Source organism: Myotis myotis, unplaced genomic scaffold (genome assembly GCF_014108235.1).
Source record: "Myotis myotis isolate mMyoMyo1 unplaced genomic scaffold, mMyoMyo1.p scaffold_m19_p_1, whole genome shotgun sequence".
NCBI lineage: Eukaryota > Metazoa > Chordata > Mammalia > Chiroptera > Vespertilionidae > Myotis > Myotis myotis.
Window position 1 is genome coordinate 133,894,418 of NW_023416313.1, and position 18,954 is coordinate 133,913,371.

Sequence of the window (18,954 nt, forward strand, 5' to 3'; positions counted from 1 at the left end):
GCTCCCCCTGTGGGAGCCCACTGACCACCAGGGGGTAGCTCCTGCATTGAGCGTCTGCCCCCTGGTGGTCAGTGTGTGTCGTAGTGACCAGTCATTCCCAGGTGTGCTGCTGTTATGGTCAATTTGCATATTACCCTTTTATTATATAGGATAGAGGCCTAGTGCATGGGTTGTAGCTGGCTGGTTTTCCCTGAAGGGTGTCCTGGATCAGGGTAGGGGTCCCGCTGGCATGCCTGGCCAGCCTCGGTGAGAGGCTGAGGGCCGTTTTCAGGCTAGCCACACCCCCTTCAGGGAGGGGGTCCCTGCTGGGGTGCCTGGCCAGCCTAGGTGAGAGGCTGATGCCTGTTTGCAGGTTGGCCAAGCCCCCCAGCAGGAACCCTCAGCCCATGGAGGTGTGGTCAGCCTGGGTGAGGGACTTATGGCTGTTTGCAGGCTGGCCACAGCCCCTTCAGGGTGGGGGATCCTGCTGGGGTGCCTGGCCAGCCTGGGTGAGGGGTTGATGGCCATTTTCAGGCTGGCTTCACACCCCAGCAGGGACCCTCACCCAATGGGGGTGTGGCTAGCCTGGGTGAGGGGCTGAGTGCCATTTCAGGCTGGCCACACCGCCTTCAGGGTGGAGGTTCCCACTGGGTGCCTACTTGGTGAGGGGCTGATAGTCATTTTCAGGCTGGCCATGCCCCCCAGTGACCCAGGCTCCCAGCCCCTCCTTGAGCAGAGGCCATGGCCAGCTGGAAGCAGGTATCTGGGATTTATTTATCTTCTATATTTGAAACTTTGTAGCCTTGAGCAGAGCCCAAGCTGGCCAGAGCAGGTGGGAAGCTTGGCCTCCTCCATCGCCAAGGGCAACCCAAGCCTCCTGCTCACTCCAGCTCCGTGGCTGCTGCCATCTTAGTTGGGTTAATTTGCATGCTCGCTTCTGATTGGCTGGTGAGTGTGGCTTGTGGGCGTGGCTTGAGCATAGCAGAGGGACAGTTAATTTGCATGTTTCTCTTTTATTATATAGGATTTATTATTTATTTATTTTTTGCTCTTCCATTTATCACTTTTTGGCCATTGCTTTGTTTTAAAATTGTGCGCATGATGCAAGTGTAGGTCAATATTGTAAGTGACTTGATTTATAATATACCAGGTAAAGTCAAACTATGACTATGAGATACTTCCAAGTGCCACTGAAAATTTTAACTTGGAATCACCAACCACAATCATACATGGGCTACCAGATACACACTCAAATCCAAACTTTCAGTCAACTCTGGATGAAACAACCAGCCCCATATTTCAGGAAAACAAAAAAAGCACAGGTGGTGATTATTACTAGTAAGATAAATATTTCTTTTGAATAATAAAAACTGAAAATCATCATACCTTTAATATTGAAGATGGTGTGCTGAAATCTTTTGGGATATTTTCACATGATAAAGATTTTCTTTGGGACAATATCTAAAATAATAAAATGGTAATTAGGCCCTGGCAAGGTAGCTCAGTTGGTTAGAGTGTCATCCCAATGTGCCAAGGTTGTGGGTTTGATCCCCCTTCAAGGTTCATACAAGAAGCAACCAATGAATGCATAAATAAGTGGAACAATAAATGGATATATTTTCTCTCTCAATCTCTGTTTCTCTCTCTTCCTTTTTCTGTCTCTCTAAAGTCATCAATAAAGAAAAATTAAAAGGGTAATTATACACTGGCTGTAGATACCATGTGTTAAACTAAAATATATGACAGTTGACTATTGGTAACTGCTTAGGTAAGTTAACAAAATGCAGAAAGACTGATTAAGTAAGTTTCTTACTGATTTTGAAGTCATTAAATTGACAGAGAAGAGCAGAACATAAAATCTACTCATTGATTTTGAAATTCTTTTTTAAAATTTAACTAGTTAGTATCTGCTCTGTGTAAAGTGCTATGTGCATTTTTCCGGTTGGCATAAGTGGCACAGGTGCGTGTGAATGTGCCGTGGATATGCTGAGCCATTAATCCCTTAGCCCTGGAGCTGTAATTGTGGAACCTGGAGCAACTACTGCTCCATGAACACTCACCTCTAATCATGAGTAACTTCAACCTTCTACTCCACAGGAGCACACAAATGTTATCACTTATTATCTCTTACTATTATATTAAAAGAGTTGGGAAGTATATCAGTATGTTCCATGACCTCAACCACTATTATGGTAGAAACAGACATAAAGAAATAACTATAATCCAAATTGGCTGTGGCAGTGAGATGGCATAAATCAGATGTGAAAAAACCCAAGAGAGAGAGGTCAATTCTGAATGGAAAAGAACCTTAACAGACTGGCTTAAAGAGGTACGTAGCATCAGGGTTGGTTGTGAAAGGCCACGACATTTCTATGGACTGAGAAGGGATTGCGAACATCCCAGGCCAATGGAATAGCCTAAACATGAACCTAGAAGTGTCCAAGTGCTGGGATTTTGGTCCCCACGGACTCTGGTGCAGACAGAGTACAGGTACATAGAGGCTACATGGAGGCAGAAGTATACTAGGAAATAGGATAGAAAATATACTTGAGGCCAGGTTATGAGACTTAGTCAAGCACTCTAACTTTATTTGGTAGGTGGAATTATTCAGTTTGTTAAGACATAAGTAACATAATCATACCTGTGTTTTAAGAATATATAGCAGGGGCAGGAAAGAGGATAGATTGGAAAAAGCTGCTACTAAAAATGGGAATTATCTGACAGGTAGGTATAGGTCCAGCTACTACAGTAGTCTAGAAAGTGCAAATGGCATTTCAAACTAGAAAGTGTCATTTGTTGGTTCAATTATTTTGTATGTGATGGTCACCACTCTAGGTGTTATGGATAAAACAGTGAACAAGAATGATATGACCCCAGGCTGGTGAGGGAAACAAAGATCAAACATATATAAGGATAAACATTTAATAAGTGCTACAAGGAAAATAGAAAGAGAGTGGTCTGTATTAAATAGAAATATTATCCCCTCAAAAAAAAAAAAAGTATTACCTGAGTATATGGGAAAAGGCATGGACATATAGTCTAGTTAACTGACTAGAACAGGGATTTGATTTGTCCCGCGGGACTAAGACTCTCTACTGTGTAACACTTAGCTTCCCGAGATACCATCCAAGGGGAGTAGAGGGCTGAAGGCACTAATGAGAGAAAAATAACTGTTTCTTGCTTATCCCCATAGCATTCAGGAAACTTATTAGACCAATTATATAAATTGGTCTCAGTCACAATCTCTTTCCTCCATGATTGTGTGTATTATTTAATTCACTTACTTGGATACACTGTAGTGATAAAGATGAACACAAGTCTAATCGCCATTTAGAGAATTCAGTTTTACTCTGTTTCATGGCCATGAACAATTCCCCATTATAAAAACCCTTATAATCATGTTCCTTTGATCATTGAGGACCTAGGCAAGAAGTGGTGACTACAAAACCAGAAGTTTTAGAAATGTTAGGAAAACTCATAGCAGATACCCTGCCATTGATTAGTAAATAACATCTTGTGGGGGTCATGAAGACAACATGTTTCAAAAGAGAAAATGTGCTCTCAACAAAGACACCAGCAAATGTTGTGAGACATTTTCTGGATTGGAGAAGCACCAAGAAATAATTTCAGGATTTCTAGAAATATTATCTGAGCTACAGGCAGATAAAACAACCAACCTACAATTCAGAATTAAAAGTATACATACCCTCAGACTTCTGCTACGCTGACTTAAAGCAATGACACTTTCCTTGCTTTCAGATAAAAAATTCTCAATTAAAATTCTACTTGCTTGAACACTCTGTGGTAAAAAGATAACAGTTTTAAATTATATAGTGAAATACTTTTAAAAGCCTATGATTTTTTTTATAAACCTATGATCACTGTCACTCTACAAAACAATATTACAAAAGAGAAATGTATGGAAAGGATAGAATTGCAGAAAACATTCACTAGAGTTGCATCAAAGTCAAGTGAATACACCTACATTATTTCTGGCAACCCTAATCTTAGGAGCAATCAATGATCCTGTGATATACAGGTTCAATACAGGTTAGTATTGAATCTATGCAGCATGTCAACAGCAGGATTATGAATAAAACACATCATTTGGAGTGACTGTCAATGTTACTATTGACTGTGAACTACAAGTAAACATTCTAAATGTTAAACTAAATGAAAATCTCCTTATATTTCAAACTCTATCAGTGAATTTTTATGTATGCACATTTATTGTTGTATGGGTAAACTGCTGCAGTGGTTATAATTATTATTAAATGTGCTATTTCTCTATCCTGTAATCAGCAATTTAGATATGGAGAAACAAACAGTACTTATTCAATTCATTCAAAAAACACTTATTCAGTTGAAAATCAGCTTTAAAAAGCACCATGTAATTATCACTGCGAATGAAACAGATATGGAGAAGACTATGGGTAACTTAGGAATCACCAAGTATTTGGTTTTTTTTATACATCCTCTTTTGTTGTATTTCAAAAAGTAGTTAGAGCACATTGAAAGAATATTACCAGACATAACAAAAAGAGACTTGGGTTATTTTATCATTATTCTTCAAAGACAAACTATGGAACAATTTTGTCATACGCCTACACAAAATATTTAAATATGATGGAATAGCAGCAATTACATATAGGGTAGGGCTAAAGTAGGCTTACAGTTGTTTGTATAGAAAATAACACAATAATTAATTGGAAAATATAAGAATACATTCTGTGTTTCATTTACAACTGTAAACCTACTTCTGTCTCAGCTGTATTTAAAAGAATGCTTTTAACAATAACAAGGACAAAACCTTAATACAGCAGGTCCTCGAGTAACGTTTTATAACATTGATGCAATGCCATATGAACTTAACTATTTTTATATCAATCAGCCTATGGCAAAATCAGTCCTAGTACATGTCTTTTTGCTTTAAGTCATGGAACCTATCCACAGTGTTAAGTGAGGACTTACTGTAGTGTACTTTACATATACTAAAACAGCAGAATTTACTAACAATCAATTATTGCTTTTTAAAAGAGAACATGATTCATATGTTGGAACCTGTCAAAATATTGCCCAAACTAATTTGCTTTTAGGGCAATTACAGTATTGCTTACATGATACCTGATGGAATATTGCTCCACTCCAGGAATATTGCTGAAATTGGTATGCATGCAATAAAAGCTAGGATGCAGGTAAATATGAAAACAATTATGACTTCTGCTTTTAATTATGGCATGCTAGATAATTCTGCTGAGGAAAACTAAGAAAGCTACATGTAATATGAAAAACATAATCTTCAAAGCATCAAAAAGCTAACAAGATGATGAACAGATAGAAGGTCAAAATCTAAGAAAAGGCCGGAATCTGGAAAGGTAAGTCCAGAATTCAAAGATGCTTTTATTCTCAGGATGTATGCTAAAATAGCTGCCAATTTGAGATGCAGATATGCAACTTCCTGGGTCAAGGGTGACAGAAATTGAAGACCAGAATTTACCTGATCTACCTGAGGTGTCAAGCCTGATTTTATTTATATATATATATATATATATATATATATATATATATATATATATATATGTGTGTGTGTAAATATTCAAAACATACAAGTATTCAAGGCTATACATTCAGGTTAAGAGTGAATGAAAGGAGGGACCCTTTCCCCTTCCCCACTAGGAGTCTGTACTTGTTCTTCAATAAATCTCCACCTTTGCTATATATATATTAAATGAATGAAAGGGCCTTGGCTGGTGTGGCTCAGCTGATTGGGCATCGTCCCATGCACCAAAAGTCACCACGCCTGAGTTGTGGGTTTGATCCCTGATTGGGGTGTGTGCAGGAGGTGACTGATCAATGTTTCTCTCTCATATCCATGTTTCTCTCTCTCCTCCTTTCCTTTCCTCTTTCTCTAAAATCAAGAAAAACATATATATGCTCACAAAACAATCACATGTGTCAAAAAAAGGAGTGAAGGAAAGAAAATTAACCTTTGTGTAGATTTTCAGCTGGGGCTTTATCATGAGGGTGGTCAGAGAAACACAAGCCTCAACCTTATATTAAGGCTGTCTCTGAGTGGTAAAGTTCCCCGGTTCTGACAAAAAAATTTTTCCTGGAGAAAGTAACCACCATTCTATGTCTCAAATATTTCCTAAAACTAATGTCTTAAATATAATGATACACATTTAAAGACAGATACACAAAGAAACAAAACACCACAAAATAACAGATTTAGAGAAAAATTTAAATTCTAAAAAGAAAAACACAAAACCAAATTTTAAAACTACAGTAGCCCTGGACAGCATCCCAGTGGTTAGAGCATCGGCCTGTAGACCCAAGGGTCACTGGTTCAATTCCCTGTCCAGGGCATGCACCTGGGTTTCGAGTCCAATCCCCAGCCCCAGTTGGGGTGTGTGGGGGAGGCAACCAATGGACAGACGTTCCAACTGCAGACTTCCCACTTTGTTTAAAAAAAAAATCTAAAGGACATACTTTATGAAGTCAGTAGGTAAAATGATTCCAGAAAGAAAGCTCTGAGTTCAGAGGTTCTCAACCTGTGGGTCGCGACCCCTTTGGGGGTCGAACAACCCTTTCACAGGGGTCGCCTAAGACCATCCTGCATATCAGATATTTACATTACGATTCATAACAGTAGCAACATTACAGTTATGAAGTAGCAACAAAAATCATTTTATGGTTGGATCACAACATGAGGAACTGTATTTAAAGGGCCAGAAGGTCGAGAACCACTGCTCTGAAATGCTAGGAAAAGAAAATAAATAAAAAAGAAAGAAAGTTAAATACATGGGTAAAATGTAAGGAATAAGGCAAAATGATAATATTTAGATGGCTTTAAAAGATAAGTATAGAAGAGAAAATGGTGGCTGAATACACAAACCTTTCTTGCACCTCCTCCCAGGGCCACACTAGAAATAAAGCTAAAGTGGGAAACATACATCCAAAATTACCAAGTGAGGTCCAGCTGAGGAGGAGGCATATAGCAGGGAAGAACAGAAAACACCTGGAGACTGGTAGGAAGGGACAGGTTGAAAGAGGGACTAATCCATCTTCCATGGGCTGCAGGCCAAGAGTGAAGAGGGATCTTTTGGCTACAGGAGGGTCTTTTCCTTTAAAAGATCAAGGCCTCCCGGAACCCGTGCTGGGCTTCCCAGCACTGAGCTGTTACAGTAACTCATGTAACATCCAGCTGTAAAAGGTCGGGAGTCTGGAGCCAGTAGACTTGAGCTGGTCAGAGAGAAAGCCTTGGTTTCTGTTGTGTTTGTTTGCTTGTTTGTTTTTAAAATACAGATCACAGGAGTTTCATTTGCAGCTATTCACTGAAGGCTTTATTGGAGGGAGGGCAGTGTGGACTCAAGATGCATAAGGCAGCGGTTCTCAACCTGTGGGTTGCAACCCTTTTGGTGGTCGAACGACCCTTTCACAGGGGTCACCTAAGACCATCCTGCATATCATATATTTACATTACAATTCATAACAGTAGCAACATTACAGTTATGAAGTAGCAACGAAAATAATTTTATGGTTGGGTCACAATGTACTGGGCTGCATATCTGGCACTTTGGCCAGACGGGGGGCGCTGTGCTGTCTGTTCCTAAAACACATAGATAGGAAGGTACTGATACTATACTGTGTCGGGAATTAAGGTTTTGTAACTTTGTGGTTTTTGCAAATAAAAATTCTGTAATTCCTGTAGTCTGCGCTGCAGTTCAGCCTTTGCTTCGGCAGGGTGCTATAACTGTAGTCAGCTGGCCAGCTTAATAAAAGCTCTTAAATTTAAATTCTGAGTCGGTGGTCTATCTCGCTGAGTGAACCCATAACAACAACATGAGGAACTGTATTTAAAGGGCCAGAAGGTTGAGAACCACTGACATAAGGAGAGGCTGGGGCAAGAATCATTGGGGGGAGACGTGGAAAAATAGCAGCCAGGAGTCCTGCATTTGGGTATACCCACTCCCCAAACTGAAACAGCCATTTTTCCTGAAAGGAGCTAGCCCCTCCAAGAAGCCACAGCTAAGGAAAAGGAAAAAAACCCCACCTGACACACCCTCAGGAGCCCTGACAGCCACACCCAACATCCTGACCTTTCACAGAGGAGACAAGCCTAGGGGTTTGAACAGTCTTAGGAAGCAACAGTGACTAGACTGGGGATGGAGCCATCCACCCCACTATCCAGGGTACCTGACTGATGCTTCCCCTGAATGGGAAAGCTGATAGGAAAGGTTTCCAGGTGACCTCACTGGTCTTCACACAAGGATCTCTGCCCCACCAAAGGCAAAGTAATATTCTGAACCACTAGCAGAGGAGTAGCTCTAGCACAGGGATACACACCACCACTTTCCCTGAGATCTAAACAATACCTCCCCCTCATGGGAGACCCAGAGGTCTAGACTCCCAATTCTTCCTAAAGCCCTTTCAGAAACAGACATTTGAGTGATTAAGATTGACAGCTGGCTGGCAGGCAAAGGAGGGGGGAGGTGGAGACCCGGGAAACTGGGGAAACTCACTAATCCAGCTTTGAGGCCCATGCTGTTAAAAAAAAAAACTTGCTTTAGCCCTAGCAGGTTTAGCTCAGTGGATACAGCATCAGCCTGTGAACTGAAGGGTCCCAGGTTTGATTCTGGTCAAGGGCAGGTACCTCAGTTGCAGGCTCCTGGCCCTAGGCTAGGGCATGCAGGAGGCAACCAATCGATGTGTCTCTCTCACATCGGTGTTTCTCTCTGTCTCTCCCTCTCCCTTGCACTCTCTCTAAAAATCAATGAAAAAAATATTCTCAGGAGAGGATTTTTTTTTTTTAATTGCTTTAGAGGGCAACTTGGCTCCTCCCACATGCAGCCAAGTCCTGTGGAGACAGACCCAAACTGTGGGTCAGTTGGAGCTTCAAACAGGTTGCTGAAAACCAAAGGAGGACAGTTTCTGACAGTGGTTAGCAACTAAGTACTTCCCAGGAAGTCCAAAATTGGCATACAGAACAGTTGGCTGCAGTCAGAAGAAGAGCAGGATTCAAAGGGAGCTCCCAGGAGGCACTAAACTTTGCTAAGATGAATGCCACTTCACTTTTTTCTTTCTTTTTTTTTTCTCTCCCCTTTTCTAATTTATCTTCTGTATCTATCTACTTTATTGATTTGATAGTATTTTAGTCTCTACTGTTTCATTCATATATCTAATTTTTCTCTTCCTTTTTCCTACTCAATCATTTTTTTCTTTTTCTCCTGCTTTTGTATCTTTTTTCTTTCTTTCTTATTTTGGGCCTACCTGCTTTCTCCTCTATTTTCCTTTTCAACTTTTTTTCTTATTATTTTATTTTATACCATTTTCATTCTCCTAGACTTTATTCTTATTTTCTTTATTTCAACTCTTCCCCTTCATATACCTTTTTCTTCTCCCCCTTTTTTTATGTTTTTTTGTTTTGTTTTGTTTTTGTTTGTTGTTTTTTCCTCATATTTTTTCTTACTTCCTTTTCTTCTATCATTCTTACTATTTTTTTCTTTCTACTAATTCTCTCTTCTCTGGTGGTTACTTTTGTTATTGTTGTATGTTTTGGTTTTGTTTCTTTTGTTGCTGGCTTTTATATGTTGTATTTTGTCCTATTCCATCAGCACATCCACAAAGCCACACAACGTGGTCAGTGCTGAGCCTCATAGTTAGCCAGCCTGAGAGGAGATTCCATTCATGAATGGAACAACAACATTCAAGACACAATTACAAAAGGAAAACAAAAATAACTCAAACAAGGGGCATTCCTACAGCACCCAGCTCAGGAGATCTAAGACACTGCACCACTGGGTCCCACAAAACACCTACTAGATAAGACCACCCCACAAAGTTTTGGAAGCATAGCAGTTTGATATAGAAACAAAGACAAAGGAACAGCAAAAATGGTGAGACAAAGAAACAATTCCCAAATGAAAGAAAAGGAGGAATTGCCAGAAAAAGGAATTAAATGAAATAATTCAAAGTAATGGTCATAAAGGTGCTCAAACAACTTAATGAGAACTACAAGTAACTTAATGAGAATATTCTAGAACTTAATGAGAACTACAGCAGCATAAAAAAGAGGTAAAAACCATCAATAAGAATCAAGCAGAAATAAAGAATGGCATAGCTGAAATAAAAAATTCCCTGGAATCAATAAACAGTACAGTATAAGTGGAGGACCAAAACAGCGAATTAGAAAACAAGTTAGAAAAAAACACAAACTCAGAGCAGCAGTTGAAAACAGAGCTTTGGAACAACATAGAACATAACAATATTCACATCATAGGGGTTCCAGAAGTAGAAGAATCTGAGCAAGGAATAGAGAACCTGTTTGAAGAAATAATAGCAGAAAATTTCCCTCACCTGGTGAAGGAAATAGTCATTCAAGTTCAAGATGAACCCAATCATGATGAACCCAAAAAGACCCACACTAGACACATCATAATTAAAATGTCAAACATGAAAAACTAAGAAACAATCTTAAAGGCTACAAGAAAGAGACTGAAAGTTACCTACAAAGGAGCTCCCTTTAGACCAGTGGTTTCCAATGTGGGGCACACATCCCACAGGGGGGTATTTGATTTTTATGGGGGGCAATTTGAGAATTAGTTATTAACAGTGAATTTTTTGTATTTCTTATATTTCTAGGAGCCTCACATAGAGTATATAAATATATATTGTGACATATTTAGCATTTCAGTTCTCTATTATATGTTTTAAACTTTATTCACCATTTTTTCATATCACTGAAGTGATATGAAAAAATATTATTATTATTATTATTTTAACAATTTCTTAATTTCTTCCTCAATACTTCAACTGTCCTTTCATTCTTTCTTTTCTTTCATGGATACCATGTTCTTTGGAAGCTTGTTTAGATCAAATTAATGGCCTTTTAGGCTTCCTCTACATGAATAGGAATTCACTTTTTGAATAATAAGAATTATATGTTACAGGAAGCATTAGGATTTTAGAGATGCTTAGGTGGGGCATGGCCAAAAAAAGGTTGGGAACCACTGCTTTATATTGTCAGCTGATTGCTCAATAGAAACACTTCAGGCCAGAAAAAGGTGGCATGAAGTACACAAAGAGATGAAAACCAAGGGACCAAATCCAAACTACTCTATCCAGCAAGGCTATCATGCAAAATCAAATGTGAAATAAAGAGCTTCACAGACAAAAAAAGCTAAAGAGTTTATTACCACTAACTCAGCACTTCAAGATATGCTAAAGGGACTTTTCTAAGAAGAAGAAATACAGAGACAGAGGGCAACAGAGCCATAAAGAATGAAAATGGCAATAAATAAGTGCCTATCTATATTATAAAAACCCAGTGGCCCTAACGCCGTAATGACCAAAGACCGGCGTGGGTGGGTGGGGCTGCGCTATTTCATGCACTGGGCTTCTAGTCAATAATAACCTTAAATGTAAATGGTTTAAATATGTCAATCAAAAGACATAGGGTAGCAGGATGGAGAAGAAAACATGACTCATGCACATGCTGTCTATAAGATACCAAGCTCAGAACAAAAGGATGAAAGTGAAGGGATGGAAAAAATTTTTCCATGCAAATGGAAATTAAAAAAGCAAAAAAGCTGGGGTAGCATTACTAATACCTGACAAAAAATATTTCAAAATAGAGATCATTACAAGAGGCAATGAAGGGCCATTTCATAATACCAAAGGGATTAATACAATAAGAGAATTTAACTCTAGTAAACATATATACACCCAATACAGGAGCACCCAACTATATAAAAAAAACTTATGGAGGATTTTAAGGGAGAGATAAACAACAATACAATCATAGTAGGGGACTTTAATATCCCAGTGACATCAGTGAACAAATATTCTAGAAAAAAAAATAAATAAGGAAATAGTGATCCTAAATGACATACTAAATCAGATGGAATTAATTGATATTTACAGAACATTTCACCCCAAAGCTATGAAATATACATTCTTCTCAAGTGCACCTGGGTTATTCTCAAAGATAGGCCACATATTAAGACACAAACTAAGTCTCCACAAGTTCAAGAAGATTGAAATTATGTCAAGCATCTCCTCAGATCACATAGCATGAAATTAGAAATCAACTACAATAAAAACACTCAAAAATCTTCAAACACATGGAGGCTAAGTAGCATGTTATTAAATAATGAATGGGTTGCCAAAGAAACCAAGGAAGAAATAAAAAACACTTCCTGGAAACAAATGAAAATGAACACATGACAACCCAAAATCTCTGAAAGCAGTCCTGAGAGGGAAATTCACAGCATTACAGGCCTACCTCAAAAAAAAAAAAAAAAAAAGAAAAACTGCTGATAAACTATATAACACTATGACTTAAAGAATTAGAAAGAGAACAACAAGAAAAGCCCAGAATAAGTAGAAGGAAGGAAATAATAAAGACTACAGTGAATTCTTCCAAATTTTCAAGATTATTTCTATGCAACCTATCAATTCCAACATATTTAAAAGGATAAAGTGCTGTTCAATTAACATTATGAAGCAAGAATAATCCCAAGAGCAGAATTCAACTAAGGAAAAAAATAAACTACTTGCAGGTTTCACTCATAAACATATATTAAAAATAAATTATTGCCTAACATAATTCAACATACTATTTGAGAATAATACACTATAATCAAGTAATCCAAGAAATATAAAGACATTTCAATATTAACATCTTAATCATATAGTATCAATAGGACAAATATGAATGTGATTCCATCCCTGCCTTGGTTGCAGAGAAGCTAAGAGGTAAATTGATGACCCCATTTCAAGCAACAGATATGAACAGAATTTCTTTGTTTTAATCTTATCTCTAACTTTATTATGCTATTATTCTTATTATGTATTCCTGGTGATATCCTTAACTATTTTGTTTTATCCTTTTCTTATATGTTTTAGTAAGTTGCCTAATTTTGTGCAAATAAAATAATCCTTAAAATAATTTAAGAGGAAAAAATAAGGAAATAAAAAAGAGTAAAGGAGAAAGAAAAGAAGAAGAAGGAGAAAGAATATTTAAGAATGAAAGAAAATAGACCAAAAAGTAGATGGTAGTTGTCTTGAGGGCAAAGATTAATAAATGATTTTGGTTTTATTGTCTGGATTTTTCTAATTTTTAAGATAATTGGTATAACATAAATTTAGAGCAAACAAACAGTATTTGGAAAAAATTAATAATTTTATTGGGTAGTATGGTCAAAAAAATTTTAAATTCAACAAATTAAAAATGTACTTTTAAAAGCAAATGAAAATACCATGAAGATCTTCTAAACAACCCAAGTAGTCTTATATCTTGGAACAACAGTCAAATTAAATATCCTGTCAAAATGAAAATTTGACTGGCTAACATACATAGATAAATAAAACATTTTTTATATATAACCTATATATATAAAAGGTTAAGTTGACTTGCACATGTGCGATACATATAAAGTTTTCACTGGCGCCAACTGCACACATGTGTTTCGATCTGTCATTGTCAATTGTGAATTTGGTTGACACTTCTATTATAGAGAAAGGGTGAATAGTGATATTATGTATTATATATACAATTTCTATAGTATAGTTTGCTCATTCTTAATTATGGCAACAGTTGTCTGACAAATTACATAACAACTGTCCAGTAAAATTTAGTCTAATAATCAATTATTAAATTTAATTATTAAACAACAAAAATAGAGAAAATTTATTCAGTATGTTACCTCATATTTTGGATACAGTGTTTTCTTCATGACAGATACAGGAACAGAGAATTTAGGTGAAGCTGGTTTCCAAAACATCTTCGTAATTCCTGGATAAGCAGACACCTTTGAAAAGAACATAAAATGTTATTAAAAACTAACAAATGGTCCCTGAGGAAAATACCCAAGCTCCTATCAAAATCATATCTAGTTGCCCAGAAAATGAGGTGATTGGTTCCACAGCCTCTGGAAGTCTAGAAAAAAACTTTTCATATCCATCAGATTAGCAAAAATGTAAAGTTGGCAATTCCAAGTGGTGCCCAGAGTGTGGGGAAATTAGTAGAACTACACTGGAAGCAAAATGGTCATTTCTAGTAAAATGGGAAATGTACATGCCACATGATCCAGAAATTTCTCTCCACCTACATAGTATAAGGAAATTCGTACCCATGTGCATAAAGAGATATGTATAAGGATGTTCATACTGCATATGAAATAGCAAAAAACAAGGCCAAATCTCAATGTCCATTAATATAGAAACAGATGACTAAATATGGTATATTCATATAACTAAACACTAACAAAGCTGTTCAAGCACAAATAGTATAAACCAGTGATGGCGAACCTTTTGAGCTCGGCATGTCAGCATTTTGAAAAACCCTAACTTAACTCTGGTGCTGTGTCACATATAAAAATTTTTTGATATTTGCAACCATAGTAAAACAAAGACATATTTTTGATATTTATTTTATATATTTAAATGCCATTTAACAAAAAAAAATCAACCAAAAATATGAGTTCGAGTATCACCTCTGACACGAGTGTCATAGGTTCGCCATCACTGGTATAAACCATAGATGGATCTTAGCAGTATAGTATTGATAGTAAAATAAGCAAGTTTTAGAAAGAGGCATACAAAATAGTGCCTTTATATAAATGTATATAGAACACACAGAACTACGTATTTATTGTTTCAAGTCACAAATACACCTATCTACACTAATAAAAGACAAACATGCAAATTGAACATACCTTCGCTATGCCTTAAGCCATGCCCACCAGCCAATCAGAGCAACTATATATAAATTAACCCAACCAGGATGGCGACCAGCAGCCATGAAGCTGGAGCAAGCAGGAGGCTTGGTTGCCCCAATGATGGAGGAAGCCAAGCTTCCCGCCTGCCGCGCCGGCTCTGAGCTCCACTCAAAGCAACAAAGTTTCAATTATAGAAGGTAAATAAACCCCAGATACCTGCTTTCAGCCATCCATGGCCACGGAGCTGGAGCGAGCAGGAGTGGGTTGCCCCTGGCGATAAAGAAGCCAAGCTTCCCTCCTGCCCACCCTGGCTGGCTCTGAGCTTCTCTCAAGGCTACAAATTATAGAAGGTAAATAAATCCCAGAATTTAAAAAAAAAAAAAGGAGAGGCTGGGAGCTTCCGTCGCTGCGGGACTTGGCCAGCCTGAAAATGGCCCTCAGCCCCTCACCCAGGCTGGCCAGGCACCCGAGTGGGGACCCCTCACCCGAAAGGGGGTGTGGCCAGCCTGAAAACAGCCATCAGCCCCTCACCCAGGCTGGCCAAACCTCCATGGGGTGAGGGTCCCCACTGGGGGGGCTTGACCAGCCTGCAAAAGCCATCATCCCCTCACCCAGGCTGGCCAGGCACCCCAATGGGGACCCCCACCCTGAAGGGGGTGTGACCAGCTGCAAACAGTCATCAGCCCCTCACCCAGGCTGGCCAGGCACCCCAGCAGGACCCCCACCATGATCTGGGATACCCTTCAGGGCAAACCAGCCAGCCCCCACCTATGCACCAGGCCTCTATCCTATATAATAAAAGGGTAATATGCAAATTGACCCTAACAGCAGAACGACGCTCAATGCAGGAGCTGCCCCTGGTGGTCAGTGTGCTCCTACAGGGGGAGCTCTGCTTAGCCACAAGCCAGGCTGACACCTGCCAGTACAGCAGTGATGGTGGGAGCTTCTCCCGCCTCCTCAGCAGCACTAAGGATGTCCGACTGAAGCTCAGGCCTGCTCCCCGCTGGCAAGTGGACATCCCCAAGGGCTGCCGTGCTGCCAGAGGGATGTCTGACTGCCAGCTTGGGCCCCATCCCCCAGGGAGTGGGCCTAAGCCAGCAGGTGGACAACCTCCGAGGGGTCCCAGACTGCAAGAGGGCATAGGCCAGGCTGAGGGATTCCCCCCGAGTGCACAAATTTTTGTGCACCAGGCCTCTAGTCTATATATATATATATATATATATATATATATATATATATATATATATATATATAAAACCCTAATATGCAAATAGACTGAAAGGCAGAAGAACTGAACAACTAAACAACCAAACAACTGATCGCTATGACGTGCGCTGACCACCAGGCGGTGCATGCGGAATATGGTGAGTGTTGGCAGCAGGCAGCAGAGCATGGAACATGGCAGGCATTGGCCGTGGAGGGATGGTGGAGCAGGTGAGCGGGAGTGCTAGACCACAGTGGGACACCAGTTGCTGTCATCGGGGCGAGCCTCTGGTGGTTACTAAAAATTCATTGCTCCTGTGTGCCATGGTCCTGCTGGGCACTCACACCTGCTGCTGGCACCAGCCCCACTTGCACCCACTGCCAGTACCCAGTGCAGGCCCTGATCGCTTGGCACTATCAGCAGGTGCGAGCAGCGGCTGCCAGCCCCGATTGCCCTTCAGGGTTTCTTCACATCTCCCTGCTCCTAAGGGGCAACTGGGGCCAGCAGCTGCCTCTCACACCTGCTGCCAGCAATGGTCCCACTTGCACCTGCTGTTGGCGCCAGCCCCAATTGCTATGCACTGTCAGTGGGTGCGAGTGGGGCTAGCATGGTCAGCACGTGGGAGTGGAGGCAGCAGAAGCAGGACTTCTGGCAAACAGGGGACCAGAGGCCACAGTAGGACGGGCCAGGCAGGGGCTTAGAGGATGGGCTGAGACCCACCCCTGTGCCCACCACAGCCTGATGGCCCAGTTCCTTTCAAGGTGCACAAATTTGTGCACTGGGCCTCTAGTTAAAGTATAAAATCAGGGACTAGAAAGACCACAATTGTAAGAGAGACTACCCTTGGGCAAGGAGGAAGAGAAATGGAACTAGGAAGTACAACCAAATGTTAATATTTACAAATTCTTAATAATATGTCCCCAAGTATGTCTTAGTTTAGTTTCTGTTTTTATTTATGTTTTTAAAACTTTTTCCAAATAAATATTAATTAGGCATAGGGGAATTTTTTACAGAGGTGAAATTATTCTCTATGATGGTGGCCGGCAGCCATGGAGCTGGAGCAAGCAGGAGGCTTGGTTGCCTGGGCAATGGAGGAAGCCAAGCTTCCTGCCTGCCTTGAGCTGGCTGTGGCCTCTGCTCATGGCAACAAAGTTTCATTTATAGAAGACAAATAAATCCCAGATACCTGCTTCCAGCCAGCCTCCACTGGGAGCTTGGGTGGCTGGGGGCCGTGGCCAGCCTGTAAACAGCCATCAGCCCCACACCCAGGCTGGCCAGGCACCCCAGTGGGGACCCCCACACTGAAGGTGCTGTGGCCAGCCTGCAAACAGCCATCAGCCCCTCACCCAGGCTGGCCAGGCACCCCAGCAGGGACCCCTACCCTGAAGGGGCTGTGGCCAGCCTGCAAACAGCCATCAGCTCCTCACCCGGGCTGGCCAGGCACTCCTATATAATAAAAGGGTAATATGCAAATTGACCCTAACAGCAGAATGTCTGGGAATGACTGGTCACTATGACACACACACTGACCACCAGGGGGCAGATACTCAATGCAGGAGCTTAGGCCTGCTCCCCGCTGGCAAGTGGACATCTCCCAAGGGCTCCCAGGCTGCCAGAGGGATATATGACTGCCAGCTTAGGCCCGATCCCCCAGGGAGTGGGCCTAAGCCAGCAGGTAGTCATCCCCCGAGGGGTCCCAGACTGTGAGAGGGCACAGGCCAGTCTGAGGGACCCCGCCGAGTGCACAAATTTTTGTGCACTGGGCCTCTAGTGTGTGTGTGTGTGTATATACACATATATATGTATAAAATATGCAAATGAGGTCAGGACTCCATAACAGCCACAACCAGCTCAGGAGGAGGAGCCAGGTGCGGCCCCAAGCCTGAGAGAACAACAAGCAGGCACGGCCCAGAGCCCGAGAAATCAACACGGAGGGGCACCTGCTCGGAGCCTCCACAGCGCAGCTGGGGACAAGCCCCCAGCAGACACACACACACATACACAGGGTGCCTGCTCCAAGCCTCTGTGGTGGGGCTGGGGGCAGACCCCCAGCAGACACACACACACACACACACACACACACACACACAGAAACACACACACACACACACACACACACACGGGGTGCCTGCTCTGAGCCTCCACAATGTGGCTGAGGGCAGGCCCCCAGCGGACACACATACACAGACACACACACACACAAACACACATACACGGGGCGCCTGCTCCGAGCCTCCACGGCCAGACTGCGGCTTAGGCCCGCTCCCCGTGGGCCTAAACTGTCAGGGAGTGGGCCTAAGCCGTCAGTAGGACATCCCTGAGGGCTCCCAGACTGTGAGAGGGGGCAGGCTGGGCTGAGTGACCCACCCCCCAGTGCACAAATTTCATGCACTGGGCCTCTAGTATAAAACTAAAGGCCAAAGAAACTGTACACAGCTGATAAAGTGCATTCCATAGGAATATGGGTTAATAATTCTGATACATCTATACATGTACACTTCTATACTGGAATTGAGCAGTTAAGTAAATGGATGGAGAATGATAGGACCCAGGTTTGTCACTGTTGGAGTAAGAATTTAAAGATGAGCAAGGGAGGAGGCTAGAATGATCCATGTGGTAATGCACTAGAGTTGGAGACAGCAGCATGAACTCGTGTTTTAGACATGAATGGTGACATATAAAAACAGTTTTAAATATGTGTGTTTTATAGGTGTTGGTATACACATGTGTATTTCGTTGCTGTGTCAATTGAGACAGTGCCAACAAGCACACCTAATGCCCAGATCTTTACATTAATTACATTTTTTTAATAAAGGGAACTGGGGCTTCCAGTAGAAATTGCTAAATGTAGGGACTGAGGCAAGAAATGTACAAGATGAGCCTAGAGTTTATTGTATTGCCAGAAATTAAGAGTTTTCCAAAATCCCTCAATGGTGGGATGTGGTGACAGAACATACTAGTAGAAGCAAGTGAAGGAGCTCTCAATGACCAGAGCTTGAACTATTTTAGCAAAATAATAATAAATACTATTGGATTATAATTCAAAGTATA

The 18,954-nt window shown here is 40.9% G+C and overlaps 1 protein-coding gene across 1 annotated transcript in view; it reads right to left on the reverse strand.

Moving 5' to 3' along the window:
- TTC6 (tetratricopeptide repeat domain 6) overlaps positions 1–18,954 on the reverse strand; it is a 263,011-nt gene that overhangs the window by 91,182 nt on the left and 152,875 nt on the right. Inside the window, exons 8-9 of the mRNA XM_036338786.1 lie at positions 13,686–13,790; positions 3,686–3,778 (exon numbers count right to left, since the gene is read on the reverse strand). Of these exons, the coding sequence (XP_036194679.1) occupies positions 3,686–3,778; positions 13,686–13,790 (198 nt within the window). The remainder of the gene's footprint in view (positions 1–3,685; positions 3,779–13,685; positions 13,791–18,954) is intronic.